This window comes from Canis lupus, chromosome 21 (genome assembly GCF_048164855.1).
Source record: "Canis lupus baileyi chromosome 21, mCanLup2.hap1, whole genome shotgun sequence".
NCBI classification, from domain to species: Eukaryota; Metazoa; Chordata; class Mammalia; order Carnivora; family Canidae; genus Canis; species Canis lupus.
Window position 1 is genome coordinate 23667622 of NC_132858.1, and position 16834 is coordinate 23684455.

General features: G+C 41.9%; 1 protein-coding gene across 9 annotated transcripts in view; it reads right to left on the bottom strand.

Annotated features, from left to right (window-relative positions):
- SLC1A2 (solute carrier family 1 member 2) overlaps positions 1 to 16834 on the bottom strand; it is a 152513-nt gene that overhangs the window by 27025 nt on the left and 108654 nt on the right. For all 9 annotated transcript variants that reach the window (XM_072791124.1, XM_072791120.1, XM_072791125.1 and 6 more), the window contains 2 exons: positions 8122 to 8355; positions 2885 to 3079 (listed from right to left, as the gene is read on the bottom strand). In XM_072791124.1, coding sequence (XP_072647225.1) covers positions 2885 to 3079; positions 8122 to 8355 — 429 coding nt within the window. The remainder of the gene's footprint in view (positions 1 to 2884; positions 3080 to 8121; positions 8356 to 16834) is intronic.

Here is a 16834-nt window from a genome sequence, read left to right on the forward strand (position 1 = left end):
GTCTTACATATGAGGAAAGGAAGGCTCTAGGAGGTTTTGTGGTTTGCACTGGTCTTTCCACACTGCCATCCCTCCAGATTGAGGCCTGTCACCATACAGACACTTCCCCATCTGTGCTATTCCCCTGCCCCCTCAATGTGGAGCTGCTGTCAAAGCTTAAAGAACTCCATTTTCCTTGGATCCTTCTGGGTCATAGGAGGTAATAGTATATAGTGGGTATCAATGAAGATTACGGAATGGAACAAGCTGGATTCAAATCCCAGCTCTGTCACTTATTAACCACATGACTCTGAGCAACTTACTTAACTTCTTTGTGCCATGATGTCCTTATCTTCAAGAAAGGATCATCAAGAGCTAATAAATAAAAAGCTAATAATACAAAGCCGGGCACATTGCAACCCCCCAAATAAATGTGAATTGTTATTCTTATCAGGAAATCTGGGCAGGGTGAGGCTGCTTTGCAACAAAAACTTCCCTAAAGCCCCAAGAGTTAGAAGGTGGGAATTCTCAGCCATTTCCCTGACATGGATAGAACACCAGGAAAGGGGGACTTCCCAAGTTCCAACGGTCACGGCCTCAGCCGTTTTATTTACAACACCAGTTGCTTCTGTTATGAGTCATTCTTACACATCCCTTTGCACTGTGACCACATGGTCTGGTCCCCCCTGGGCTGAGACAAAACCCTATACAGAGAATTCTTCCTGTATATTGGGGGGCCCAATGGTGGTCCCCCCATTGCTCGTCCATCCCAATTAATCCCCTCACCCTACCATGGGCGGAGTGTCCGGGGCATTCTATATCCTGTAATGGCTTCTTAGGGACAGTGATCCCCACCTCTCTATCCCTTTCCACTTTTCCTGTCCTTCCACTCCCTGGCTCACTTCTCTAGGGCTGGTTCTTGGATGCAGTACAGAGTATTACACACACATGGTCACAGCAGAGCCTCACAGTAACCCTGCAAGGTACATATGGTAGGATCTGCTTTCCACAGGGGAAACCACAAATTGGGCAGATGGAGAAACTTTGGGTCAAACAGCTTGACCATAGTGTGCTGGGATTGGAACACTCATCTGCTTGACTGCGATGCCGTGCCAGCCCCTGATGCTGCTCCCCGACCCCCCACTCCGAACCCAATCCCTCCAACATTGACAATTGAATTAAGTAATTCCGATCATTGGTCACCAGTCCACCCTCCATCTCTTAAGTTTTCATCTAACGATGTGAACTGAATGGGAAATGTTGTTGGCCTCAGGGTCAAGAATTCAGTGACCAGAAATCATCTTGTTTGGCTTCAAAAGGAGGGTCTTCATCTTTTGTTCGTCTCTGAGGTTTTTTGTTTTGTTTTGTTTTAACTTTTGGTAGAATTCACCAGTGACTCCATATGGACCTGGTGATACTTGTTTTGGAAAGGTTCTGTTTTCTTTTCTTTTTTTGTCTCTGTGTTTTAAAGCAAGAGAGATTGGCAGTCTCTCATGCATCCTGTGATGATGTGATGCGATTTAGAAGGCGTGGTACCCAGATCTGAAGCACATTTCCCCCCGAGTAACTTCATGGCACTCAATACATCACTGTCACGTTTTCTTTCACATTCTAGAAGTATTGTATTTCACTGACCATCAGTAATGGCAATAATGTTAGTAGCTAGCATTTATTGACAGGTGACTATGTCCCAGGTACAATGCTCTCAACCCCCTAGAATGTATAATTATTGTCCCCAATATACCAACGAGGAAACTGAGCTCCTCCCCACCCTCCCAAAGTACTGTTATGGACTGAGCTGTGTCCCCTGCATCAAATCCATTTGTTGAAGTCCCAATCTCCAATGTGATGGTGTTTGGAGACAGGGCCTTTCTGGGGGGGGGGGGTCATGAGGGATTAGCACTCTTATCAGAGGAGACATACAAGAGCTTGGAATCTCTCTCTCTCTCTCTCTCTCTCTCTCTCTCCACATGCCAAGAAAAGGCCAGGTGAGCAAATAGCAAGAAGGGCAGTCATATGCTAGCCAGGAAGAGGACAGTCACCAGGAACTGAATTTGCCAGTTACCTTTGTCTTGGTCTTCCCAGCCTCCAGAACCATGAGAAATCATTGTCTGTTGTTCGAGCCTCCCCGCCACCCCACCCCAGTCTATGATATTCTGTTACAGCAGCCTGAGCTAAGACAAGTACATACCTCATAGGGTGGTTGTAAGGCTTAGATAAATTAATATATGCAAGTAGGTGTGATCTTTAAGTTTACAGAGAAGTAATGTGTTTTTAATGACCTCTTAGGAAAGTGTTCTTCCTGAATTTCTTAAAGAACAAATACATATGGTAAAAATAGATTTAGTAAGACATGTGGATCTATACTCATGGTTTATTTGTAATAAAATGGTTTATGTTGTATTGAGAAATCTCTCCCAGCATTTCATCATTTCTGCCATTATCCTCTGAAAATGCTGAAGGGAACATATTTTAATGAAAGGAAAAGTGGATCCAGAGTCAGCCGACATGGTCCCCAGTTACAGCCCTCCTGGCTCATTATTAATGATGTAGCCTTGGACAAACTACCCTGCCCTTGAAGCCTGTGCTTTCTCATCTATTAAATGGGCATAGACATAACTGCCTTGCAACATCACAGGATTGTTTAAGAAAAAAATCAAATAATAACAGATTTCCAAAGCAATTTCACATGTGCGCTACAAACAGGCCTAAGTATGAGCCTGCTTCTTTCCTGTCATAATATTTTCCCTTTGAGACTGCCAATAGCTCCTCTTCTGTGTTATTTCCTTCATCATTCTTCCACGAGGGAAACTGAAATTCAAATGGCCCCGTCAAATGGAGTTAGTATGAAAGGGGGCAGGGCAAAAAGTCATTTCAATGCTCCCCCCACCCACACTCCACTCACCTCACAGTCACAATCTGGCCTCCGTCCAGGATAACACCGTTCATTTGGGCAATAAAGATGGCGGCCACTGCTTCATAAAGGGCTGTGCCGTCCATGTTGATGGTTGCTCCCACTGGGAGGACAAATCTGGTCACGCGCTTATCAATCCCCAGATTTTCTTCCAGGCAACGGAAAGTGACAGGCAAAGTTCCGGCACTAAGGAACAAAGAGAGAAAGGAAGAGACGAGTTCATGTCCACTTTAGAGAAGCAGGACAAAACACAATCTGGAATGCCACCACAAAATGTTTGTTCTTTTGTTCCAATCAAGCAGCGTGACCTGCAGAAAGCAGTGTCCGGAGCCAAATTAAAGACCAGCTGTTTAGAGTTTCAAATTCAATCTTATTAAGATGCTCATAGGCTGCAAGCTCTTTTTGTTGGTCCTGGTTTTTGAGATCAACTTAGAGCTTCAAATTCTTTTTCCTTTGATCAGTGTTTCCCTCTTGGATTAAATATTAAAGACCATCTGATTGACCACATTAATTGAGCTGCAAAAAAAGAAGAAATGTGTCAGAAAACAATAAGCTGTCAACAGTGAAATGGAATGAGGAATTTTTGAATGACCCATAATTTCATGCTAGGAACACTTTCCAACAAGATGACTACATGGGCTGCATCCAGCCTCTGGGATGGATTGCCCTGAACTAATTTTGAGAACGCTGGACAAACATGTTAAACACCATTTAGCCTGAACCTGAGCTTCTAGCAATTCACTAGGGACCCTCAGAGACAGTCTAGTCCCTGATACATGGTCATTGGCCAACTGTACAGTCTTGCAATGGCATAGGGCAAAAAGCATGTGCTCTGTAGCTAAGCAAAGACCCAGTAAAGATGGAGTGACTCCACCACCGCTCATCCCAGGCCTGGGAGAGGAATTCATGACCCCATGACCCAGCCTCAAGGGCCAGAACCCCTGACATGTTCAAGTGTCTTCTAAATTAAGAGATCTGTAAGGATAAGGGTTACTGACAGCCAAAATATTATTTCCATGTGGAGAGAGGCACATGGGAAAGTAGGTGGATTTGCTTCAAAATTTAAGTAATATGGGAAGAAATGCAGAACACCCAAACTGCCATGTGAATGCTTTGTGGTCCATTCTCTTTGGGGTTTGGTTGTTTTGTTTTGTTTTGTTTTTTTGTTTTGTTTTGGGGGGCTTTTTTTTTTAATCTATTCAAACCTTAGCAAAGTGAATGAGATGCAGACATACCTTTTCCAACCATGCACTGACAGTCTTAGTCAAGTTCCCTCCTTCTACTGGTCAGAATTAGGGCTCCTGCCAAGCTTAACACAGACACCTGCCAGAGGCCTCAGTTTCCCAGAGAGTGGGAGAGAGCCATCAGCTTCAGAGAAGCTAAATAGAATGCAGATTCCAGGGCCTACTCAGAAACAGAAACCAGAAGCTCTAAAATGAGGGTCAGCTAAGTCTGCATCTTATTAAACCACTGGCCCACGGGCTCCCAGTAACTACCATATGGAAGCCAGAGTCCTCTTATGGGAACATTCTTTGTGATTTCAGCTCAGGGGTCTCATGCCTTCTCCATGGTCTCACATAAGAAGAGGAAATGAATGTTTGGAGACCTCTCCTTACTAAAACCTTATAAACCCAGGGAGAAAAGTTGGGGTCATTATACCTGTTGGCTGTCCCAGCTGTTTTAATGAGACCTCACCCCACCCCACCCTTTCTTAGGACCCCTTTGAAGGGTTGCCAGGACACCATGACTAGTCTGAAATGACAGCTGTAGTTGGTGGCTGGGATTCTAAATGTATGAATCTAAGGGGAGGACTTCTAGGAGGACTGGAATATGTTAATTTTTATTATTGTATCCATTTTCCCAAAACGTCATCAAGAGGACTTCAGACAAATAGATTGGAGAAAATAGTTGGTAAGTCATGAAAATATTCTCACTTTCTTTACTGGACAGGCTTTGTGTCTTAAAAATCCATATATACCCAATCAATCCAGACTGGTACTTGAGAATTTTAACTCTTTCCTCCGGTTCCAACATTCTGACATTGTTTTTTTGCTCCTGCCTCAGGGACCATATGACAGTTTTAAAAATTGCTAATAATAACTAGTAGATACTTGATAGCCACCCCCTTTTTTTTCCAGAGGAGTTTCAACTGATGTCTGCAGGATGCAGAGAGGTGAGTCCCAGTCCACACCCTCCATCAATCCTCCCTGACACCAGCCTGTTGAGAAAAGAGAGTCAACCCCTCCCACTTCCCCTTTAGTCCAAGGTCTAAGGAGGTAGAAAGTATATTTAGCTGGCTGTACTGGGGCTTTGTGTTTTTTCCCTCTGGTCATAATGGCAGAGCTAGTTCTTAGTGTATGACTCATGCCACATTTTTTTTTACGTGTTTTTTTTTTTTTTAAAGAAATTCCACATCCAGGCAAAAGCCACATTTTAACCAAAGACTAAAGTCACTTGAAATACAGGGTAATCAGGAGAAATGGGTCTAGTTCTGTGGCCTTGGCCAAACAACCCAAGCATTTGTCTGATTTAAATATGAACTTGGGCCATTCATATGCCTTTAGGATTTCCCTTGTCTTATAAACATGCTGGCATAACTGTCCAGTCATTCAAAGGAGAGATAATGATATTTTTGAAAGACTTAAAGATCAAAACCACAAAGATATTGGAAGAAAATATAAAGTAATATTTTATAGGTTTTGGTGGTGCGGTTCCTGAGGGGGGAAAAAAATCAAAATTCTAAATACTAAATGAAATCACTGACAACTTCAATAATACAGAAATTAAAACTCAGGGTGCAAAGCATAGCAAAGTTTTTAGACAAGTGTCAGGTGGAAAGGAACATCATATGTCAGGCAGACAAATTTTTCAAGACAAGTGTTAGGTGGAGAGGAACATCATTTGCAACATGTGACACATGAGTTAATATTTTTATACATGAAGACAGCTAAAGGCCAATCAAGAATGGATGAATTCCCCAACAGGAAAGGACCATCACTAACAATTTGCAGGGTGGGGGAGCCGGGGGAGGATGATCAATAAAAATACCAAGAGATGTTTCCCCTCACTAGTGATCAAAGAAATGCAAAATCAATGAGATCATTTTTCACCAGTAAGATTGGAAAGTATTAAAGTGACTGATAATATCCAGGGCTGGTGAGTAGGTGGGAAAAGGCACACTCTCACACCCAGTTAGTGAGGACATACACTAACGAATTTTCTAAGCAGCAATCTGGTAGCATGTTTTTAAAACAGTTGGTATGTTTACCATTGGATTCAGAAATTCCACTTCTGTAAATTTAGCCTGAGGGGATCATCAGACAAGCTTGCCAAGATGTATTTAGAAGGATGCTGGGCAGCCAGGGTGGCTCAGTGGTTTAGCACCCCCAGGGCGTGATCCTTGAGACCCGGGATCCAGTCCCATATCAGGCTCCCTGCATGGAGCCTGCTTCTCTCTCTGCCTATGTCTGTGCCCCTCTCTCTGTGTCTCTCATGAATAAATAAATAAAATCTTTAAAAAAATGTATTTAAAAAAAAGAAAAGGATGCTGGTCCCGCCCTGCTTAATAGACACGTCTTAACTGTACACCACAGAGTGGAGGTGGGGTTGTACTGCAGCACCCAGAGTGTAGTATTATGCCATTTAAGGACAGTAGGAAGATCTATATTGATAGAACTTTTATGATATGTCGACCAGTGAAAAATAGCAGTTTACAACATCTACACGTAGTAAAAACTGGAAACAATACGTAACTGTTAAGATTCACTGAAAGGGTTACTATTAATTATCCCTGGGCAATAGAATAACTGGTGATGTTCATTTTATTCTTCAAAACTTTACTGTCTGAACTTTTTCACGATGAGTAAATACCACATTCATAACCAGAAAACAAATGTAAAATGAACCATGATTGCTTTGGGAAAAAAAAAGACTTACGTTTTCTCCAAAGAGAAGGGATCTTTATGTTTGGAAATACATAGCCATATAAAATATATAAAACCAAGAAGGAAAAAGGCAACTTCAAGGTGTTTCCCTTCATCTTGGGAAACTGAATGCAGAATCTTGACCCTCGGAGTTAGATATTTTTTAGCATCTTCTGAAATCTCATATTCTACGAGTACCAAAATCTCATTGATTGGCAAAATGGAAATACAAATTTGGGTTCTCAGGTGGTCACCATTATCGTCCTGTCGGGCCACTTAAGGAAAACCTGACTGCCTGCTGAGTAAGTAGCCTTGGAACGGCTGTCATGCTGTGGCCATTTCACTGGCAATGCATGGTCACAGGCTCGACAACAAGGACGTGCCAACCTGTGACTCGAGACAATGCTGAGCTAGGGGCTGCACAGTGTGCTTGCCTCTCGGCCACTGGCTTCATGATCTCAGTCTTAGCTTTGTGCAGAAATACCAATGACTAGTACAGGCTAAGACAATAAAACTCTTCAGTCTTTGAAATTCTAAATAGCCAGGTGTTTCTTAGGTATTTGTTTTTGTTTGTTTTTGCTTAATTCAGTCCAAGATATCCAAAATTATATATTCTTTTTTTCTCTGCATATCTCTGGAATCCTCATTGGCTTCAAATGCCCGGGAGCTTAGTTAATGAAGAAGGAACAGACTCTCAGTGTCAAGTTCAACCAACGCCAACCTGATTTTCTCAAAATCAGTGGGGAAGAATGGTCCATGAGGGGTTCATGCAGAGATCACAGACTTGACTGACTTTGGGTGTGTTTGTTTTTTCTTTCTTTTTTTTTTCTTTTTTAAATCTCACCTAATATGTTTACCAAACAAAAGCTCATTTTTTTCTCTACTTACTTTTGAGAAATAACTCCAATGGAGTGATATTTTGTGATAGCATTTTTCAAATCACAGGTGGGAGAAATTCTTAAATAGCTTAACATCCTGCTACATCCTTTTGGGAAAACATTTAAAACTAAACCAATACAACATGTGGCAAGTTAGGCATGCAGATTAACAGCGTGCATCTGTTTGGGAAATTAATATGAGATGTTTCCAGGATGGTTGCATATCAGCAAAAATGTTCATCAGAAAGCTTCTAAGTTCCTAGGAGCCAGAAATACAAAGCATTTGCCACCTTTTTCAGAATATTTTAATAATATGTGAAACATGTTCTCATTGAACTTTGTGATGAAAGCCTTTTGCAAAGAGGAAGTGGCAGGATGGGAAAGGAATGAGCAGAGAGAAAGAAAGGTGATTTCTTGTATTCTCTACCTGGAAGCGGTACCCAGGGCAGTGATCCAAGCTTGGAAAATGCCAGCGAAAAAGGAGAAAGGGTTTTTCCTGGTGACTAGAAAGTAAATCAAGGGGAGAAAGATGCCCCCATGGATGATGAGGCCCACAATCACCGTGATCATGTACATCCCCAGTTGCCTAGCAACCACTTCTAAGTCCTTGATTGCAATGATCTTTCCACAAATTAGGCAGGCAATACCCAGGGGAGAGTACCTGAAAAACATAAAAGAAAAAAAAAAACATTGAAGAGATCCTTATGGAATTCACAGCTTATATCTGGGCTTTACCTGTACCACACCCTGAGGAAAGCCCTTTGCTTTTTCTGTACAAAGAGTTTTGCTTGGAGGAAGTCCATGAGATTCGACAGTTGCTATATTTTACTTCAGACTTACCAGCACGATCTGAAATCTGTTCAATGGATGTGGAGGCCCCTGTTCTGCTGGAAACTCCAAAGGTGAGCTCTGTTGCCCAGATGATTTTTAGGAGTAACAGACACTAGCTTTATCATCTCCCAGGTAAGCACCAAGCTTGAGAGGCATAGATTCTTTGAGAATTTAGTTTGGTTTCCCTGTTCCCCCAACTTGAAAACTGGGAATCCACTGTGAGCTTCCCAGAAAGCTCATTAAGAGTTTCACCAAGCTGGAAGCTGGTGTTTCTAAATTTGCTTTGTATTTGCCTTGGAAGATAGAAAGTTTATTAAAATATGAGACACACACACACACACACACACACACACACACATATACACACACACCTGCCAAAACAAGAAAACTGAGCTGGGGGCTACATTTAAAGAAATGTGGTTTTATTACTTCTAAGTCTGAAAGTGTTTTTTTCCATACTTACTGTAACAGGAGTGCTGGCCACCATGCCCCGTGTCTCAAGCACTACAGTAAGAGCTCTGCACATATCGCCTCATCTAATTTTTACCACAACCCTGAAATCAAGGTATCATTGTTCTTATTTGGCAAACGAGGAAATTGAGGTTCAGAAAAAGTCAAATAACCAGTCCAAGACCACAAAACCAGGAAACAGGAGGAGAACAATCTCAGGGCTGGTGACACTCCAAGGGTTGTTTTTCCCTTACCCAGCCAGACCACTTTCCTTTAATGAGCAATTGTTGCTCTTTGTAGATAAGCCGACAGTTTACCATGTACCAATTTATTCTATGTAGTATCTTATTTTATATGTCTATCTTATTATTGTTTGATGGGGAACTTGGAAACTATTTACTGTTGTCCTCACTCTTAAGTACGCTAACCACGCTCTCTCATCTTGAGTGTATTTTTCCCATGTTGGGCAACATCCTTTTTCTATTGCCCAATCTTCTAGTGTTGGAGCAGAAACTTGCTCAGCCTGCGACACCTTCTGACTGAAATAAAAATGTTTGTGGGAAAGTTGATCCCTTAGTAAGAATTATGAACTTATTTGACTTTTTAAAAGATTTTATTTATTTATTCATGAGAGACACAGAGATAGAGGCAGAGACATAGGCAGAGGGAGAAGCAGGCTCCCTGTGGGGAGCCCAACGTTGGACTCGACCCCAAGACCCCGGGATCATGACCTGAGACACCCAGGCATCCCTATGAACTTATTTGAGAAAAAGACTGGGGGAAATGACATCCCAAGATAAGGCTCCCAGCTTGAGGAAGGAGTCAGGAAACAGAGATAGACGCCAAGCCAGATTTGGTGGGGGTTTTTTTTTGGGGGGGGGGTTGTTTTTTTGTGTTTTTTTTGTTTTGTTTTGTTTTTTGCAATTGTGCCTGAAGCAAGCCCTTTCCTGGATAAAGAAAAGATGTGGGTAGATGAGAATTATATACACAATTACATAAGACACAGAGCTTGTCCGGTCACTTACCAGTTACATGACCCGGGTTAGTGACTTATTCCCATTTTATAGATGTACAAGTCAAGGCTTAGGCTAACTCCAACCTCATGGGATGGCTGCAAGGATTGCATTTTCGAGCATGCGTATGTGTGTCCTGTCAAAATCCCATCCCCGTCCCTGTCAGCACCATTCTGACTGCTGACCAAGGAATCCTTTGCATGTTCTGTGTTCACACATGTACACCATGTCCTCTCCCCCACCTTGTTTAAAGAGTCAAGTCTGAGTTAACAAGGCTTTCTAAACCAGTTCACAGACTACTGCCACCCGATGGCAGAGGATTTTATGAGCAAAATATTTTGTCAAGAGGAACCTTCTGAAAGAACTGATTTATAATTGTCCATACTTAGTGAAAACCGTAGAATAGCTGCTTTCTTCCTTGGTGAGTATCCAGCCTGTAGCCTCCACATCTTCCCTGGGATAAATGCTGGCAATATCTGAGGGCCGTTTCTGCAGACATAAGGGAACTATGTCCTCAAACCCTTGGCTTTCTTGCCATTTTACACTCTCCTGGTGTTTCCATTGTCACAGCATCTCCTAGATCAGTGGGGTAGTCTGAGGTGCCAAGTCTTTGTCCCAGGGGGTTGTAAGTAACAGCACAATGCACTTTCCAATATAGCCAACAAGCATTTGTCTTCATAAACCAAGAGATCAGTTCACTCCCAAGCACCAATCATCCTTTAAAGATGTCCAGAAAAACATAAACATGAGCCATTCAATTTTCCTGCTCTTCTGGGACAAGCAATTTGCAGAATGAAGAAAAAGTGTTTTCAAGGCTCTTTCCCAAGCAAGACCAGCCATACAGTCACTCTGGAGAACATACCTGAGCCAGAGCCTAATGGATCAGAGAGAAGAAACAGGTAACCTCCAGAGCACTCAGCTCACTGGGAGAAACGAGAGTTCCTACAGTCAATGGAGAGTGTTACTCAAAGGCCAGAAGGTAGAGTGTTAGGGTAAATAAATATGGCAAGCAGGGGCCCTAGTTAACCCAAACACCTAGGTCTCCAGAACTAGAGTGAGCATTAATTAGAGCAAGGAAAGAGACTTTGTCCTCTGTGGCATCTTTTAGGGCCATTACTTCCTTCTCTGCACCTGTTTTCAAAATGAGTGGCTTAAGCTTCTACTCAAGAGCTGGAGCTTCTGAGTTCCTGGGTCTCTATGTAATTATCATTGAAAATGACACTCCATGGAAAGGAAAGGGCAAATGCCCAGGATTCAAGGTCACCACGTAAAGTTTCTGAGATGAAGCAAACAATCGAAGCCATAAACTGCAGTGCATGAAGAGACTGAGGGCTCCAGCAAGGTTCTGAAGCCAAATGGTGCCCAGTAATTATTGGACCAGTTTCTAAATGAAAGACATGACTGCAGAGTGGGGAGAGAGAATGCCTTCCACACTGCCTTTGGGCTGCTTGTATCCGCAGCCCTGGGTACTGATGTCAACGTTACTTGCTAGACCAGTAACGTTTCTTGCCTCCTTTCTTGCCTCCATCCACTCTGTACCTCTGTCCTTGTCATCTTCAGATTCCCACCGAGATGCCTTTCCCAAGGCTGCTCCCTACTCCACGAACAAACTCGTACACAGAATTTAACATACCCAGACCTCACTGTCCCTGGGCATCCACAGACACCAGCTTCAGAATCAACCTGGCCTGGCTGGTAACAATGTGGATTCCCTGGGCCCACCACGTTATCTATTGAGTTAGAATTTCCTGGAGCTGACTTGGGGGCATTTATATTTTAAACAAGTTGTCCAGGTAATTCTGATGTGTTTGGAAACCAATGTTTCAAGGGATAAAATGTGCTCTACAACCAAAGAAATGCAGATATTACTTGTTTAGCATTTAGAAACCCTTTAGTTAGCTCCAACAGATTCAAGCCTTTTTGTCTTAACTCATGAAAGTAATTAATTCAGGACATTTAGCCACGGGACAGAAGGTAGATCAGACACGTAGATGGAGATTAGTGGAGGGACTTTCTCAGTCTTGCCTAAGTCACTCTGGTTGCGTCCCTCACTGCTATTGGTTTCCTTTTTTTTTTTTTTTTTAATTTTTTTAAATTTATTTACGATAGTCACACACAGAGAGAGAGAGAGAGGCAGAGACACAGGCAGAGGGAGAAGCAGGCTCCATGCACCGGGAGCCCGACGTGGGATTCGATCCCGGGTCTCCAGGATCGCGCCCTGGGCCAAAAGCAGGTGCCAAACTGCTGCGCCACCCAGGGATCCCTGCTATTGGTTTCCAATAGCAATACTAGTCTGCCAGTTTGGGACAGACCCCATGAGAACTAAGAAATGGAAGAGTCTGTCAATAAAGAGCTAAACGTACATTCTAAGAGTTACCTAAAGGTATTGTCTGTATTCAGGCTCAAAAAGTAACACAAATCTCCATTTTTCCCAGTCCACTTAGAGACAGGTGGTCTGGTTATCCAAGGAGTGACTTTGCTGAGAGTTACTATGTGTGGATTAGAACTTTTAATCAGGATAGAAGGAAAATGAACATGTAGAGCCTCCAAGCTTGTAGCCCCCCAGGGACTTCCTTTAGCAAGTAAACACACCCCAACTCATCACCGTAGCCTGCAAGGGCCTATGGAGTCATCTTCCTGCCCTCCTCTCCCAACTCCACAGCCTTCCACTCCCCTCACCCACCAATCACATTGTGGCTACTCTAGATCTTCATTCTGACCCCCGAAAACCCTTCACTTGCTATTTCCTCCCTCTGGAAAATTCTCCTGTGAGTTCTTCACAGAGCTACCTCTTTTCATTCTTTTTTTTTTATTTTTATAAATTTATTTTTTATTGGTGTTCAATTTGCCAACATATAGAATAACACCCAGTGCTCATCCCATCAAGTGCCCACCGCAGTGCCCGTCACCCAGTTGGAACAAATTATTTTCTTCTCTTTTCATTCTTCAGGTCATCGTTAAAAGTCGCTTCCCTAGACAGCCCTCCTGGATCCTCTGGAAAGAGTCTAATCCATACTTTGCATCCCCCATCACTCTCTGCCCCCCTGTCCTGGTTACTGACTTTGTAGCACTGATTCCTGTCTGAATTCTTATTTATTCTTTCCCTCTTTTATTCTTTATTCTCCTTTTATTCTTTCTCTCTTTTCCTTTCAATAGAACATAGGCTCCATGAGGGCCTGAATTTTTCTCTGTCTTATTCACCCTTATATCACCAGGACCTAAAATTGTTATTGGCATATAAGAGGGGTTCAAAAAATATTTATGGAGTGAAAGAATGGATGTATGGATGAATGATGGATGGATACATGATTGAACGGATGGATGGATGGATGGATGGATGGATGGTGTCAGACAGTTAACAGGGAGGAGAACTGAAAGAGTGAGTAGAGATCGCACTTCTCACTTTGTGTGTCTATAGTGGTGAAATTATGTAAAGTTTTACTTTCTGTTTAGATTTTCAGACTGAAAAAAATGTTTTAAAGAAATTTGCAAGGAATGGGGATATGAAAATCATACTGAAATTAAGGGTTTTTCTCTTTTTTGGTGAATCAGAGGGCCTTGTACGCTTCTTAAAGAAGAGTCCATGAACACAGAGAAACAAAAAATATGGATTGCATTGATAATTGTAATGGTAATTAATGGCAACCACAAAATAATAACAATCATAATAGTGGTTCATAGAAAGTATTTAGACAGGTCCCAGCACATGAGAAATGCTTTGTAAGTGTTAGTCCCAATATCACTCAATTCTCACAGCAACCTTAGGACGTTGAGCCTATGATCAATCCATTCAGGTCAAAATGTACGGTTTAGAATGTGTCTAACCCGCCTAGAGTCACACAGTTGGTAATAGAAGGATCAGTTGGATTCACTCCAGTGTGAAGTCAGACAGAAGCTGAATAAGGCGCCACTCCTGCACAATTCCCATTACTTAGGCCATGCGATGCTGAGCAAGTTAACCTCTGTGTTTAGTCTTCACATCTGGAAAATGGGGTTAACAAAAGTGTCTATTTTTGTTAGGTAACATTGAGATAAATAAGTGAGTTAATATATGTAAAGCCACTGGAATAGTATTTATTAAGTATATATATATAGCAGGAATTTGGCAAATCTTAATTACGGTTTAATGATAATTATGATAATAATAATTAGTTCCTCAATAATAAATAGGTATAGCATAACAACTGAGGTGGTACTAAGCATATAGCAAGAATTTAACAACTACGTTATAATTCAGTAATAATTATTATTAGAATAACAGTCATCTCTGCAATGTTATATTTTACTATTACACTATTCTTACTACCACACAGAGAAGAATACAAAAGACCTGGCCATTTAAGCTTTGAGGGGGTCAGTTAAAGAGCGGGTCAGTTAAAGAGCAATTGACTGTTTTACCCAAAACTCTCACACACATCGTTACCCAATGGTGACAAGGTAGCTCAAGAATGAAAGAAATGTGTAGAATTGGCATCTCATGTCATGTAACACCCTCTTGACTGTTTGTCTAGATGAGGTAACTGAACAGCTGTCAGAAATCATTCCATAGGCCTTATCCTGACTCATAACTGCTCTGCATCTCCTGGGATTTGATATTAAATCTTTAGGAGTTTTGGTTTCAGTGAACAGGAAACCTTGATCCACACCCTTCATCCCTGCGGAGAAGTGAGCACACACTTTATCCCATGATTCATCTCATCTCCTAGATTCCTTTCCTCCATGGGCTCAGTGGAAATGACATTGTCCACATCATTGGCATCCTGAGACAGAAATACGAACTGTATTTTTAGAGCAAGGATGCTTGTCCTGCTAAACATTCCAGGAGACCAGGGCAGATGGTAATGTTTACTATCAAGAGGCATATTTCTGCTTTATGTATTATCATTTATTAAGTCCTCAGCAAGCTCAGATGGATCGAAAAGACTCTAAACAGATTTTTTAGAGCATCACACTGTGTATGACTTTAAATTTTTATACAAAAGAAATATTCAGAAATCTAGGACTGCCTGGGAAGCTGAAGAACCAGTACAATAAACACACACACACACACACATTATTTTACCAGCATCCTATCCATATTTTAAAAGTACAACAAAGCAATGATCTGAACCAGCCAAATCTAGTAAATATGGTTCATGAAATCATGAGGAACACCTTCTTGATCTGAGACCTTGGGGCCTTCCGCTAGCCCGCTCACTCCTGAAGTTTTAATAAGAAATTACTAGCAGCCCATCACAATGTTCGGTTCTGTAGAGATAAAAAATAAATCAAGAACAGATTTTTGCCCTTGTAAAGCGGGGGCAGGGGCCAAGGAAAGGAAGAAGAGAAAAAAAAGGTAGAATTTTAGTGGAGGGCACCACATAGACCTAAAAGATCAGACAAGGGGGCAGCCCGGGTGGCTCAACGGTTTAGCACCACCTTCAGCCCAGGGTGTCATACTGGAGACCCGGGATCAATTCCCATGTCGGCTTCCTGCATGGAGCCTGCTTCTCCCTCTGCCTGTGTCTCTGCCTCTCTTTCTGTGTGTGTCTCTCATGAATAAATAAATAAAATCTTAAAAAAAAAAAAAAAAGATCAGAGGAGGACTAGGGAGGGGGGCAGGATGGGAACACGTAGAGACAGGGAATTTCTAATCCAGAATTTTGGTGACAGAGAGGACACGATGTCATTTAGATTAATAATGTTTTTTTTTTTCTTTTTCTAGGCAGGCATACCAGACCATCATAGAGGTCTAGTACAAATGCATGTAAAAATCTTTCCATCTGAGAGGTATGGGACACTAGAAGGTTCTACAGGCAATACAGCTTCCTTCATAAGGGAGTGGATGCTCATGCTCTCCTGAACTGCCCTAGATTTCAGAGCCACTGACCATAAGCAGACACGAAATGAAGTGGAGTACAGTATTGCTTAGATAATTCAAACAAAAAAGCCACCCACTTACGCATCAAGGATTGCGAATCAACAGGAACCCCAGCTCTTCTCCCTCTAGCTACGTCATCTTAAGCAAATTAATTCAACTCAATATACTTCATTTCCCTGTTCCGGGAAATGAGAGTCATGATGCCATCTCTGCAGGGTTATTGAGACTCCATTGGATAGGTACTAAGCACTCATCGTGGTTCTTGGCAGGTAAAAGGAAATCAATAATTGATAGCTTTTATTATTAGAATGATCATGATGTTGTTTAAGAATCAAGATTTAGTGACTCTGGGCCACAGCCTTCTCTTCTAGAGAAGAGACAAGAGACAGATTCCCTGTCTCTACAACTAGAGGCTAGAACCACATTTCTAAGAGCATTTATAACTCTAATGTTTCCTCTGTGATTTCACTTTCCCTTGCATGGCCTGGAAATGGCCTCTTTTTCCTTCTGAGTGATGAGCATTCCATAAATTGCTTTTGAACACCAGAATATTAGAGTAGTGGTCCTTCCACACTCCCTGGATCACGTCATATCATCCCTGGTATCTTGGACTTATCCTGGTGTTTCCTGATACTGCTCAGTGTCAGTACCACTAGTTGGTTTTTCCAGCTTATCTCTCCTTTTGAATTTTGTTGTTTTTATTTTCCCACTGGCAGGGATCAGTAGACTTTTTATGTGAAGGGTCAAATAGTAAATACTTCAGTCTTTGCAGGCTCCACAGTCTCGGTCAGAACTGATACTCAATTCTGCCGTTTGGCACAAAGCAACCCTAGACAAGATGTGAATGAATGGGTGTGGCTGCGTGCCAATAAAACTTTATCTATGGGCCCCGAATCTCATATAATTTCCATGTGTGTGGAATATTTTTCTCTTTTGATTTTATCTTTCAGCAAGAGAAAAACATAAAACCCACTCTTAATTTGTAG